The sequence below is a fragment of the Dryobates pubescens genome, chromosome 6 (genome assembly GCF_014839835.1).
Source record: "Dryobates pubescens isolate bDryPub1 chromosome 6, bDryPub1.pri, whole genome shotgun sequence".
NCBI lineage: Eukaryota > Metazoa > Chordata > Aves > Piciformes > Picidae > Dryobates > Dryobates pubescens.
This window is the reverse complement of record NC_071617.1, coordinates 37,495,128-37,507,383: the sequence shown is the minus strand read 5'-3', so window position 1 is coordinate 37,507,383 and position 12,256 is coordinate 37,495,128. Positions and strand designations below refer to the sequence as shown.

Genomic DNA, 12,256 nt, shown 5'->3' with positions numbered 1-12,256 from the left:
TACCTTGTGCCATGAAGGAAATGACACAAAGAACTATCATCATGATGGTTGTAAAGAATGGTTTTGCACAGTTAAATACCTCCAGTTGCCCTCTCTTCAGTGGTGAATGCATGCCATAATCAAGGTTTCTGTTTGTAAAGAAATGCTTACTTATGCTGCCATATGGGTATATGTTTTTTTTAGTCTCAGATTTCCTACTGTTTGGAATACAAGCCCTATGAAGAGAGGCTGAGGGAGCTGGGGTTGATTAGCCTGGAGAAGAGGAGGCTCAGGGGAGACCTTATTGCTGTCTACAATTCCCTGAGGGGAGGCTGTAGATAGGTGGGGGCTGGTCTCTTCTCCCAGGCAACCAGCACCAGAACAAGAGGACACTGTATCAAGCTGTGCCAGGGGAAGTTCAGACTGGATGTTAGGAAGAAATTCTACACAGAGAGAGTGATTGGCCATTGGAATGGGCTGCCCAGGGAGATGGTGGAGCCACCATCATTAGACGTGTTTAGGAGGAGACTTGATAGGGCCCTTGGTTGCATGGTTTAGTTGATTAGATGGTGTTGGATGATGGGTTGGACATGATGATCTTGAAGGTCTCTTCCAACCTGGTCTAGTCTATTAGATTTGATTCAATTTGATTCTTTCTATTCTAAACTGTTTTAAGCATTTTTAATTGTCAGTGTTATTTCATTAATGTTTAGCTATGTTTCTGCTTCTTTCATTTTCAGACCTTTTCAGTCAAATAGGAACAACTGAAATACACTAGAGGCCAGGAATCAAGCACGCCTGGAAAACACTTGCTCATTTCTCCTGACACCTCCTCTACAGTAGGATGAGGAGGAAATTTGGGAAAAAGTAAGATCCATGGATTGAGACACAAATAATTGAAATAGAATAATAAAAGTAATAGTAATGAAAAGGAAGATAACAAAGAGAAATAAATCCCAAGAAAACCAAGTAATGCACAACGCAGTTTCTCACCACCTGCTGACCAATGCCCAGATGCCGACTGTGCTATCCTGGGGTATGGAATATCCCTCTTCGCATTGTCTTTTGGCATATTTTATGCGAAAGTATTCCTGGCATAAACCTCATTCAAACTACAGAACCACTGCCTTTACAGACACTGCACACACTGGTAGCAGGCTTAAGCTTCACTGAAATAGAGTCATCTTCTGAATTTTCATTGACACTGCTTAAGATTGTAGGTGCTGCTGAAAAGAGCTGTGCTGACAAGTCTGCAATGAGGTGCAAACACCACACAAACCAAGCATGCAAACTACAAGTGAGGAGTTTAATCTCCATGCTACGCTTGCTAGGAGCAGAACTCCGTGGTGAGGGATGCTGGGGCTGAACTCCTCAGGAACTCATTTTCAGCAGCCAAGTGCCCCAGGGAGGACAGCGATGTGTAGGCACGGATGGCACACGAGGCCCAACAGCCCCCGAGGTGAGAGAGACGTGTGTAGGCAGGGCTAGTAAAAGGAGGACAGGTGGCCTCTGCTATGAGGGACACATGTAGGCAGAGCTAGCCAGAGCAGGTCATCTCCCTGCCACGGTGCCTTTGCCGTTGACTGGAAAAGAGGGTAGGCTGCAGATGAAGAGTGGCTCTACAGGGCCTGCAGTTTTGCCGCGGGTGGGAGTGCTCCCTGTGGACTCTGGGGTCGCCCCACTTCCAGACCCTTCGGCGACTGCGGTGGCTGCTGTAGCCCGAAGCAAAACGATGCCTCCCCTACGCCCCGCTGAAAAGATGGGCACCGCGGCAGGCAAGGAACTACAGTTCCCGGCGAGCCTCTGGAGAAGCCGGTCCGCCCCGGAAGGAGGCGCGGCAGGGTGCCAGGGCTGAGGCTTGCCAGCGCCGCAGGCCGGGACACGTAGTCCAGAGGCAGCCGCCGCCCAGGGCCGTGTCCCGCGGTTTGAAAATTCGCGCGGAGGCCGCGGCAGCTCTCGCGAGAACTCTGCCTCCCGCCCCGCCCCCCGCGCGGCGGCCGAGCGAGGTGGGTGTCGCGCGCGGGGGGAGGGGCGCGGCGCGCGAGGTTGCGCAGGACTCGAGTGTGGCCCGGCCCGGCGGGCTCGCGGCAGCCGGAGGCCCCTGTAACTGCTGCGGGAGGTACCGCCGCCCTCATCGGCACGTACGGGGGAAAACGCACTGGGACGGGGGCGTGCACGGAGCAGGAGGGAGCGGTGCGGGGAGAAGGCGGTAGAGGTGGCGACCCCCACCCGTCCGCCTCTCTTCCTTCTCCAGTTCCAGCGTGTACCGGGCGCTCCTAAGGCGGCTAGGCCTGCACCGCCGCCGCTGGCGCAGCGCGGGCCCGGAGAGGGACCTGGGTGGGCCTGAACCCCGACGACCGGCCCCTTATGTAAGTCACCCTCCCTGGGTTACGGCGCCGTGTCCGCCACGCGTGGCCCGGCCGCGACGGGGTTGGCCAGGGCGGCCGGCGGCGCGGCCTGGGCAGCGCACATGGGACGGGGTTGGCCAGGGCGGCCGGCGGCCGTCAGAAGCTGGGGGGCGTGGGAGATGTGGCGGTTGCCGCCGGGAGCTTTCCCCCTGGCCAGCAGCCTGGCGCACGCCCGCGCCTCTCGCTCCTTAGGTCACTTTTTTGGTGTCTTTTTTTTTTTAAAAAACCCCAAAACCTTCTTCCCTCGACCCCAGTTTATTTTTTTTCCTCCCCTCCCCCCTTTCGGTGTCATTTTGCAGGAGGAGGCGGGAAATTCGCTATCTGCGTAGAGCGGGAATCGCGGGAAGAGGGCTGGGTTTAATGGGGAAAGCACAGCTTTACAGGCATCCAGCGCGTTCAGGGAGGGGGTCTCGATGTTTTACACGAGGCACGCATCACACAGCGAAGTTGCTTACTGAAACAAAAGTGTTTGACTTCTTAATAAGCCACGATTTCAGGTGTGGAGATTCTGTCAATTAGAAGTGTGGTGTCAGTCTTTCAGGTCTAATAATTGATTCCAGATCATGTTTGGTAAAATGATGGGACATTTAGAGACTTAATTCTGTAGGGAATGCTGAACCCTGTTTCATGGGCATGACTAAACATGGTAGTTAAGTGACTTCTTAGGCCCATCGGTCTGAATGATTGTATTAGTGTTGGCTGGCAGCTGTCACAATGGTTTGGGTACACAGTACCGTGTCCTGTTCTGCTGAGGACAGCTCTGCATGCACTTAATGCATCTGCTCATTTGCCTTCGGTTTGCGTTTTTAGAACAGTGAAATGGACTTTATCAGACTATTATGAATTCTGTGTCTTCTGCCTAGTAAGCTGTTGGATATAGATTTAGAGGAATAAGAGTGAGAAGCCTTTGCTGGTATGATACTGTTTTACCTGTGTGGTGGAGGGAACACTTCAGTTGGTAGGAGAGTCACCAAAACCCTGGGCTAGTTGCATGTGTTGCAAATGTTTTCACGGGTTGGCTTGTCAGGTTGCTGTTTATAAAAATATATTTCAGAATTAGATAAGTTGTCTGCAGAAAGCTCTTCACTGTGAGAGTTGTTAGCTATTGGAATGGGCTGCCCAGGGAGGTGGTGGAGTCACCATCCCTGGAGGTGTTCAAGAGGGGATTAGACGTAGCACTTGGTGCCATGCTTTAGTCATGAAGCCTGTGGCGACAAGTTGGACTTGATCTTTGAGTTCTCTTCCAACCTTGGTGATTCTGTGACATGGGCCTGGGCCCCCTGCTCTAGGTGACCCTGCCTGAACAAGGGTATTCGCCAGGGTGACCTCCACTGATTCTGGAAGGCTTTTGTCTTCCTGTTGATTATGTGATTCTGGAACTTGTGTGGTGCAATGGCATCCTGGTGTGGTAAGCTGTCTCCCTCTATTAGGGAGGCTGTGTGTTCTGTACTGAGATACTTTACACTGATATCTGTCTGTCCAGGTACACCAAGCAATGTAAAAAAAGAGCGTAATTTCAGAACTGGCTTTAGGGAATTTTGCTAGGTTAAGCTACATTAGACAGTGACTACAAATTTGAAATGAAAGTATGGTGGTGTTTGAAAATAACCAGAGGAGGTAGCTGTCTGACCTGGCTCTGCTGTCAAATCCTGGTCTGTGTTGGGTTTTTGGTTTTTGCCTTTAAAGAGAAATCAAATCTATGGTCTACGTCAGCTACAGGATCTTAGCTGTTGGGGGTTGTTGGGACAGACACATTAAATTCTTTCTTCTTCTCACCTCCTGCTGTAGATCTGTGCTTGTGGAGCATCTGCATGAACTTTGCAAGAGAATCTGTAGGCTGCACTTGAGTGAAATAAGCCTGCTTATAGTTATGCTGTCTGTTATGCCAGTGGCTTTCTTTTGGTGTGTGGTGGGTTTTTTGGGGTTGTTTTGTTGGTTTTGTTTTTTTTTTACTAAAACTTAACATTTTGGATTAAATGTAGAGTTTTTGCCTAAAAAAATGGGAGATTTTTTGCTTAAGTGGGGAAAAAAACCCCTAGTGGTACACACAAAATCACCTGCTAACTCATTAAATCTTCTTTCTGCAGGAGTAAAATATGGCAAAGTGTAAATTCACTGAACCTGTCTACTAAGGTGCATAAAGTGTCTTTTCCATCTACTGCTCCTCCAATACTCGTGAGTTGCTTCCTGTTTTTTCCTGGAAAAATGGCACTGAACCAGTCATTAATCATCATCCAAAAACTTTGATGGTTTTCTTTTTTACCTGCTATTCAACCAAGTGGATGCTGTTTTTTCTCAAAATAATTATTTTCATCCATTTCTTCGTCTTTATTTTCTCCCCACTGCCCTGTTTCTATAGAAAATGTGATCTGAATACTGTCACACGGTGTTGTCTTTTCTCTGATCACTAAGTAACACTTCCTGCAACCACTTCAGCTTCCACATCTGCCTGCAGGAAAGAATGCAGCTGCAGCCTTTCTCAGGGACATTGAGAGTCTTTATGTGCAAGAGGGAGTTAAAAGCTGACTGTGCGCTGGGTGGTGTCCCAAAAGATTTTTCAGCTCTCCTCACAAACAATGTGTTTAGCTTCACACGTCTATGAGTTATGTTAGTGGCTTACTGCCACAAAAGGAGGACAGATGAATTCTTCTTCCTCCTCCTTGCCAGTATGCTGTCCTGCTTCCTTCCTTCTGCCAACTATTACACTTGCTAGCTCTATCTGTGGACAGTGAGCCAGTTCAATTCTCTAACCTAGAAGAAGACAATCTGATTTACTAGGTTAGTTTTTTGTTTGCTTAGGAAGTTAACTGGGTTCATAATGTGCTCTAAAAAATGTTGAGGTCAGTGCCAGCAGTAGAACAAGGGAGCAGACGGAGAGGTGAGAATCAGCAGCAAGACCTCTCTTTTGGCGCCAATGAAGTTAACATGTTTTGTGAAATCGTAGCTTCAGCTGAGACTCACCATGTTTTCAGCTTTTTCTTCAGCAAGCCCATAGTATTGTTCACCTTTGAACCTGATTTTCACATACTGTTGTCAGTCAAACTGGACAGCTCAGAACTCTGACTTGGCTGTATGTGATTCTGCTTGCATGTGTAACTTCTCAGTTGTTTTTTTTTTTCCTGGAGCTTTTCAATCCAACAATCTGTCATCAGTCTGACTTGTGGCAGGCTACTCTCTTTGGAAATGGCTTATGGTGTTTGCAAGTCCTAAGTATCTAGGGTGAATAAGAATGATAATTTGGGCACTTGCACCCAGACCACTTTCCTGTAGGGTACAGCTGGGAGGTTGGGTTCCGAGTTTATTTCTGAAAATAGAGGAAGCCTGTGGCATTTTACATGAATCTGATTTCCAAGAGAGCAGGAATGCAGTTAGGTTTTGATAGATCTCTTAAAGGAGAGGCTTTATGCCTTCAACCTTGCTCTATTTTCCCCTGTTACAGTTTGCCTGTAATCCTTGGTTTAATTTTGCAGAATGATGCAGATAAGACACCCTTATAACCAGGTTGCTATAATACAGCGTTTGTATTATTGTGAATTTTATCTTCTCAGCTCCATATTGCCAAGCCAGAAAAAAAATGGTTTAAAATGCGCCTTGGCTTACTAAAGGAGACCTGGGTGTGCCTGATGTGCTAACATTTTCATATGCTTTTATACACAGTTAACAACTACAGCATGATTAAAGTTGTGTGAATGTCCCAGTGTTACTTATTTGATAGTTGATACTAGATAACCTGATAAACGTATTTCATGTACTGTAGACAGGACTACACTGTCAGGGTATGAGCTTTCCACCAGAAAAGACTTTTTTTAGTTTGCTGTGGAGGTTGGGGTGGTGAGTGGTTTGGGTTGGTGGTTTGTTTTTTTTTGTTTGTTTGTTTTTTCCCCTGAATAGAAATTTGTCTTATGGAGTAACTTAATTTTTTACTTATTTATTTATTTATTATTCTGATTTGGCCACACAAAGTTCTGTGCCTTTGGCCTGTCCAGGTAGGCAGAGGTGAAGGCAGGGTGACTTCATGGAGAGAGCATGCAGCAAAGTTTCCTTGAATGCTGTTACCAGTGCTCCTGGAACATACTTGTTCACAATTAAAATGCCTTGCTACTACTCTGCCACATTGCATTAATAATCAAGATGTGCTCACCAGCATTTTTCCTCAGATCTCTCTGTTCTTTACAAAAAAGACTTAGTTTTTTGTTCATTACAATAACATGCTCTTTTTGGAATTTTGTGCTATTTTGTGAAGTTCTTTAACGTATGTTGTCAAGTCAGTGTTCTCCTTTAAAGGAGGATTGACTAGTTTAAAATAGGTTACCTCAGAGGAGTTTGATTATTAAGTGTTTTCATTAGTGGTCTGGATGATTGAGCAGAGTGTACCCTCAGGAAGCTGGCTGATGATACAAAACTGGGAAGGGTGGTGATACAACAGGGAATCGTGCTGCTGTACTCCAGAGGGACTTTGGCAGGCTGGAGAAGTGGACTGACAGGATCCTCATGTTTAACATGGGAATGTGCAGTCTTCCACCTGGGAGGAAAAAAACCCATGCAGCTGTATGTACTGAGGATTGCTCAGCTGGACAGCAGCTTGGCACAAAATGCCCTGGGCACCCTGTTGACCATGAACCAACAATATGCCCTTGCTACAAAGAAGGCTGTGATAGTATTGTGAGCTGTAGGAGGGGAAGTGCTGCCATCAGGTGCAGGGATGTGACCCTTCCTCTAATCAGCACTAGTGAGCCCACTCCTGAAGTGCTGTGTCCGGGTCTGGGCTCTCTAGTCTCACAAGAGAGAGATGTGGTGGTACTAGAGAGATTGCAGGGAATGGCCACAAAGATGATCAGAGGGGATCAGAGCATCTCTTCTGTGAGGAGAGGCTGGGAGAGCTGGGACTGCTCAAGGGAGCTGGGAGCTGGGAGAAGGCTCAAGAGAGATCTCACCAATATATTTACATACTTGAAGGTATTTATGGGGTAAAGTAGATGGTGCCCACTGACAGGGCCAGAGGCAATGGGTATGAATTGAAATGTTTAAGCTGTTTACCAACCCAATATCTGTATTAATATTTTGTATTATGGGTTAGTCATACAAATATATTTGTTAAATCATTGCAATTAAACTGAGTCAGAGTGCTAGTCAAACTGGGGGGCTTTTAAATTATTTGGAGCCCCCAGATGCAGTAGGAAAGTTTATCCCACTGCCACTTTGAAACAATAACAAGTAAACCCAAAAAGCAAACCCAACAAAACTACTACAGCTAAGTTGTCCAACTTAAAGCTTGGTGTACAGTAGCTGAGAACACTGGCAGAGTGGTCAGACTGGCTGGCTGCAGCAGCATCCAGTAGTACTGGCTTTACCATTGGCAACAGTGTTTTTGTACAAGTTGAGCTGTGCTTAGTGCAGGATCCTGACTTAGACCTCTGGTGTTTCACATGCTCATTGTTTTCATAATGGCAGAATATGCTGGTTCATATTCTCAAACAGTACCTGTGAGTTGACGTAATTGTAAAGCCCAGGCTTTAAAGCATAATCTTTCTCCACAGAAGTGCAATTCATAAAAATAATATTTGTTTATAAACATTTCCTTCTAATAAATTTGTGTTGCTCACAGAGTCTAGTCTTCAAAACTTGCTGCAGCCACCTGTGCTGTAGGGAGAATAGGTTATTAGTGCATGCTGGAAGAAACAAACAATCATAAATTCATTTGCGGGAGAACACATATGGTACAGTTAATACAGAAGGGTTTGTGTGCACGTTGGTGTGGCTGGCTGTACTGGTTCGCAGTGTGGGGTAAGGGTTCTGTTTAATACCTGAGTTGGTCAGCATGCGTAACACCCAGTAGTAGTGACCTACATATGTGTTCCTTTTGAGACTTCATGAGGAAAGCAGTGCTATATGAACTAAAATTAATTACATGTCTGCTGGTAGCTTTTTCCAGTATCCCATAGAGCTCGCAAAACATGGTTATTGTAAGTAGTTTATATTTCCATGTGCATGGAAATCTCTTATTTACTGACCAATTTAATCTTGGTAATCACCTCAACTTTTAAGCTTTTCCACCAAATAACCCTGTCTTCACATACTGAGTTGTGAACTCTTTGTGGAACGCCTACAAGAGTGTGGAAAATATCTGAAAGGCCTAGAAATTCTTGTAGAATACTGTAGAGGTGTGATAAGGACAGGCAGTACGGAGGAAAGCACTGGAAGAGGAACATGAGGACCTAAGTGTAGAAATAAACCAGTATTTTAAAGTACTGTATTAGTTAGATCATAAGTCTATGTAAAACTGCTGATTGATGAGCTATGAAGGTTTGTGTTGCTTGTAATGTGAACATACAGATAGTACCTTTTCTAGAAGAATTTGAGAATGAAGGTATTTAAGAACTTAGTGTTGAAAATAAATATGCACATAGTGAACAAGACAGAAATGGGTGAAATCTGCTAGAAGACAATTGACAATAAGAAATAAAGTATAAAATTAAGGGAAAAGACAAATGGAAATGTCTCAAACTTTTTAAAAATGTTTTTTTCTCAGATTGTATCTTACTAACCCATGTGAGTAGACTGGCACTCAGTGTATTACTTTTTTCTCCTGTTACCTATCTAAGGAAAAGAGCTACAGGCAATGTATAGATTATTCATGGTATACTGATGACATTTTTCTTGCAAAAGTATTTGTGGCTGATGTGAGTCTAATGTTTGGGTTTGTTTTTTTTAATTGATTTATTTACAGTGAAGAATGCGAGACCTAACAGCTCAGGTAACGAGCAGTCTGCTGCAGTTTCCAGAGGTGACTATTCAAGCACTTGGGGAAGATGAAATAACCCTAGATTCTGTGCTGAGTGGGAAGTTTTCTGGAGGTGAGCATTTTCCTTCAAATGTGGTCTTGATATACAGCTGTTATTGCCCAGAATTTAACTGAAGCATAGGGTTATAGTATCAGCTGTGTCAGGCTGGTGCTGTTGAGATGCATCAGGTTTTGAGAGAACAAAAAGGACGTTTTAATGATTAAAATGTTAATGTTAAAGCATTAATGTAGTTAAACTTTGAAATAACAACAACCTGCATCAGTCTTGTGCTATTAAAATAATTTACTTAAAGTTCAGTCAGTGAGTTGTCCTCAATTTTTAATGAAATGCACTTTTCAAAAAAGTAAGTGTTGTTTTGGGATGTATTTATTTGTGCCAGCTTAAGCTCTGTGACCATCATGACGTCATGCACAGAAATAGTTCATCTACAGTTTTAAAAAGCAGGGGGTTTTGCCTCTGTCTTTTCTAGTCTGAATAAAAGCAGAAGAGGATTCTACTCTTAAGTGCTGCAGCCATATTTTCAGAGTATTTAATAGTATGCAGATGAGCACCCAGTGAGAGTTGCTCAAAGTGGCTAAGCAGATAGGTAGTTACTTTCTAGGTGATCTGAAGGCAGAGCCAGGTGCCTGTCTGGATGTCTAGGCTTCTGTTAAGACCAGGTCACTGTCTTAACTGTAAATACAGTAACTGAGTTAATACTTGCTTGGCATATGATGCAAAATGTGTTAAATTCTTCATGTGATCAGCACATGTAGAAGTTTGAATTTGCTCATGCAGTTTCCATTGTAAGGTAATTGCTTGTTGAAGTCCAAATCCCTGCCCAAAGTAGGCATGTGTCAAGTAAAATTAAAAACTGAATTGGGTTAGATTTGTTATATTTGAAGGATGCTTTAAGACTTGTCTGTATTTAAATGATTTCCAGAAATACTGATTATCAAATATGGTATAAAGATGATAGATCAGTATATTGTAATCTTCATCCCAAACAATACAAATTCTTGAGAGCAGGAAGTACAAATGCAAAATAATAAGGTTGTTAATTTTAATGTGTGTACAGCTTGAGGATTTCAGTGGGTGATTTTAAATAATTGAGCAGAATTAGGTAAGCTGCTTTACCTCTGTTAGGTGCTTTCATTGAAGGAAAGGGGCAGTGACTGTGATATTTCAGTTGTTTTCAGTCTTCTATTGTAAATTTGCTTTAGTCAGCTTTCTTTCTCTTACAGGCAGAAATGGCCTAGCATGGTTGGCGTGTGGTCCTCAACTTGAGGTAGTGAACTCTATGACAGGAGAGCGGCTCTCTGCATACCGTTTCAGTGGAGTAAATGAACAGCCTCCCACTGTTCGTGTGGTAAAGGAATTTTCCTGGCAGAAGAGAACTGGCCTACTGGTTGGTTTGGAAGAAGCAGAGGGAAGTGTTCTCTGTCTGTATGATCTCGGAATATCAAGAGTGGTTAAAGCAGTTGTTCTTCCAGGAAGGGTATGTACTTTTTAATCAGAAATGTTTTTATGTTGTTGGGTGTTGTGTAATACTGTTTCAGGAAAAGCTTTGGAGCATCTCTCTGTGAGGAGATATTTTTTTCTGTGTTGCGTTAGCATACTGTCTCATCATAGTATCCAGTCTTGATAGATACTATGATGTAAAATTACACCATTGTCTTTTGAGTTTACTGATGGTAACACAAGTTTTTCTGGTTTGATAGAGCACATAATTACACTTCCACAAAAAGACCCTAAAAAACAACTTTTCTTGCCCAGAGTGAAAAAGATAACCCCTCCCCCAACTCTTTAAAGTGTTTGTAACAAGCATTTCCTAAATGTTTAATTTCTGTGAGAAGTACTGTCTTAAAAATATCTCAAACTTCCCCAGTTGTGCTGTAAATGACTTGGACACATTCCAGTCTATCTCCAACTAGCAGGTGACTTCAGATCAGAAGACATTTTTATGTTGACCCAGGATGGGGAGAAAGTTATTTGATGGACTGTTGAACGATGGACCTTCAATCTGCAGTCCTTGAATCTGCTTATTGAATATTGTGTTTGTTTAGATAGGATACAGTAGTGTACCACTAGTGTACTACTGGGGTTTTTTTTTCTGTCTTCTATAACCAGTAAACTGAAATGATGTAGTGTCCCCTAATCTCGTTAACTTAATGTAAACAAGAATCAGCATAATTGAACAGAACATTGAGATCCACTTCATTTTTATAGTCTGCATCAAATATGCTGAGGCTGCATGTGGCACTCAACAGCTTGCTGACACTGGAACAGCTTGCCCAGGGAGGTGGTGGAAGCCCCATCCCTGGATGTTTTTAAGGTCAGGCTGCATGTGGCTCTGGGCATTCTGATCTAGTGGAGTGTCCCTGCCCATGGCAGGGGGGTTGAAACTAGATGATCCTTGAAGTCCCTTCCAACCCTGATAATTCTGTGAAATACATACCTATTGCTCAGTTTTCCATAATGTGATTTGGTTTGGCTTGCTAGAATACTGATTTGTAATGCTGCAGTGCAGTTACTAGTCATGAAGATTAATATTGTGGTAATTTCTGAAGATACAAGTCGAGTTGGTACTCTTGATAAGTCCTAGAGTTTTAGATGGAAAGGCAAACTGTGCTGACAGAAGTAGATAAGGAGATGAGATTTGTAAAGAATTAAGTAAGTAAATAAGCTGGGAATAGGAAAAGGAAAGGTTGTAGAGTGATAGAATTATAGAAACATTAAGGTTGGAAATGACCTGTCACATTCATCAAGTTGAGCCATCAACCCAATACCACCATGCTCTCTAAACCATGTCCCAAAGTGCCACGGTTTTTTAACAGTTCCAGGGATGGTGGTGCCACCACTTTACCTGGGCAGCCTGTTCCAATGCTTGACCACTCTTTCAGTAAAGGAATGTTTCCTAATATCTAATCTAAACCTCCCCTGACACACCTTGAGGCCATTTACTCCTGTCCTAAAGAAGAACCATGTCATATATGGAATCTGCATCCACAGAAGTGATTTGAAGTCAAATGTATTTGGCAGTTGCATTAGCAAGTTTTTCTGTAGCACAAAAATAAGATTAAAGGG

General features: G+C 43.7%; 1 protein-coding gene across 1 annotated transcript in view; it reads left to right on the top strand.

Moving 5' to 3' along the window:
• Positions 1–2,007: 2,007 nt before the first annotated feature.
• Positions 2,008–12,256, top strand: part of AHCTF1 (AT-hook containing transcription factor 1) — a 45,203-nt gene continuing 34,954 nt past the window's right edge. Inside the window, exons 1-3 of the mRNA XM_054162335.1 lie at positions 2,008–2,348; positions 9,115–9,241; positions 10,414–10,667. Coding sequence (XP_054018310.1) covers positions 9,121–9,241; positions 10,414–10,667 — 375 coding nt within the window. The 5' untranslated portion in view covers positions 2,008–2,348; positions 9,115–9,120. The remainder of the gene's footprint in view (positions 2,349–9,114; positions 9,242–10,413; positions 10,668–12,256) is intronic.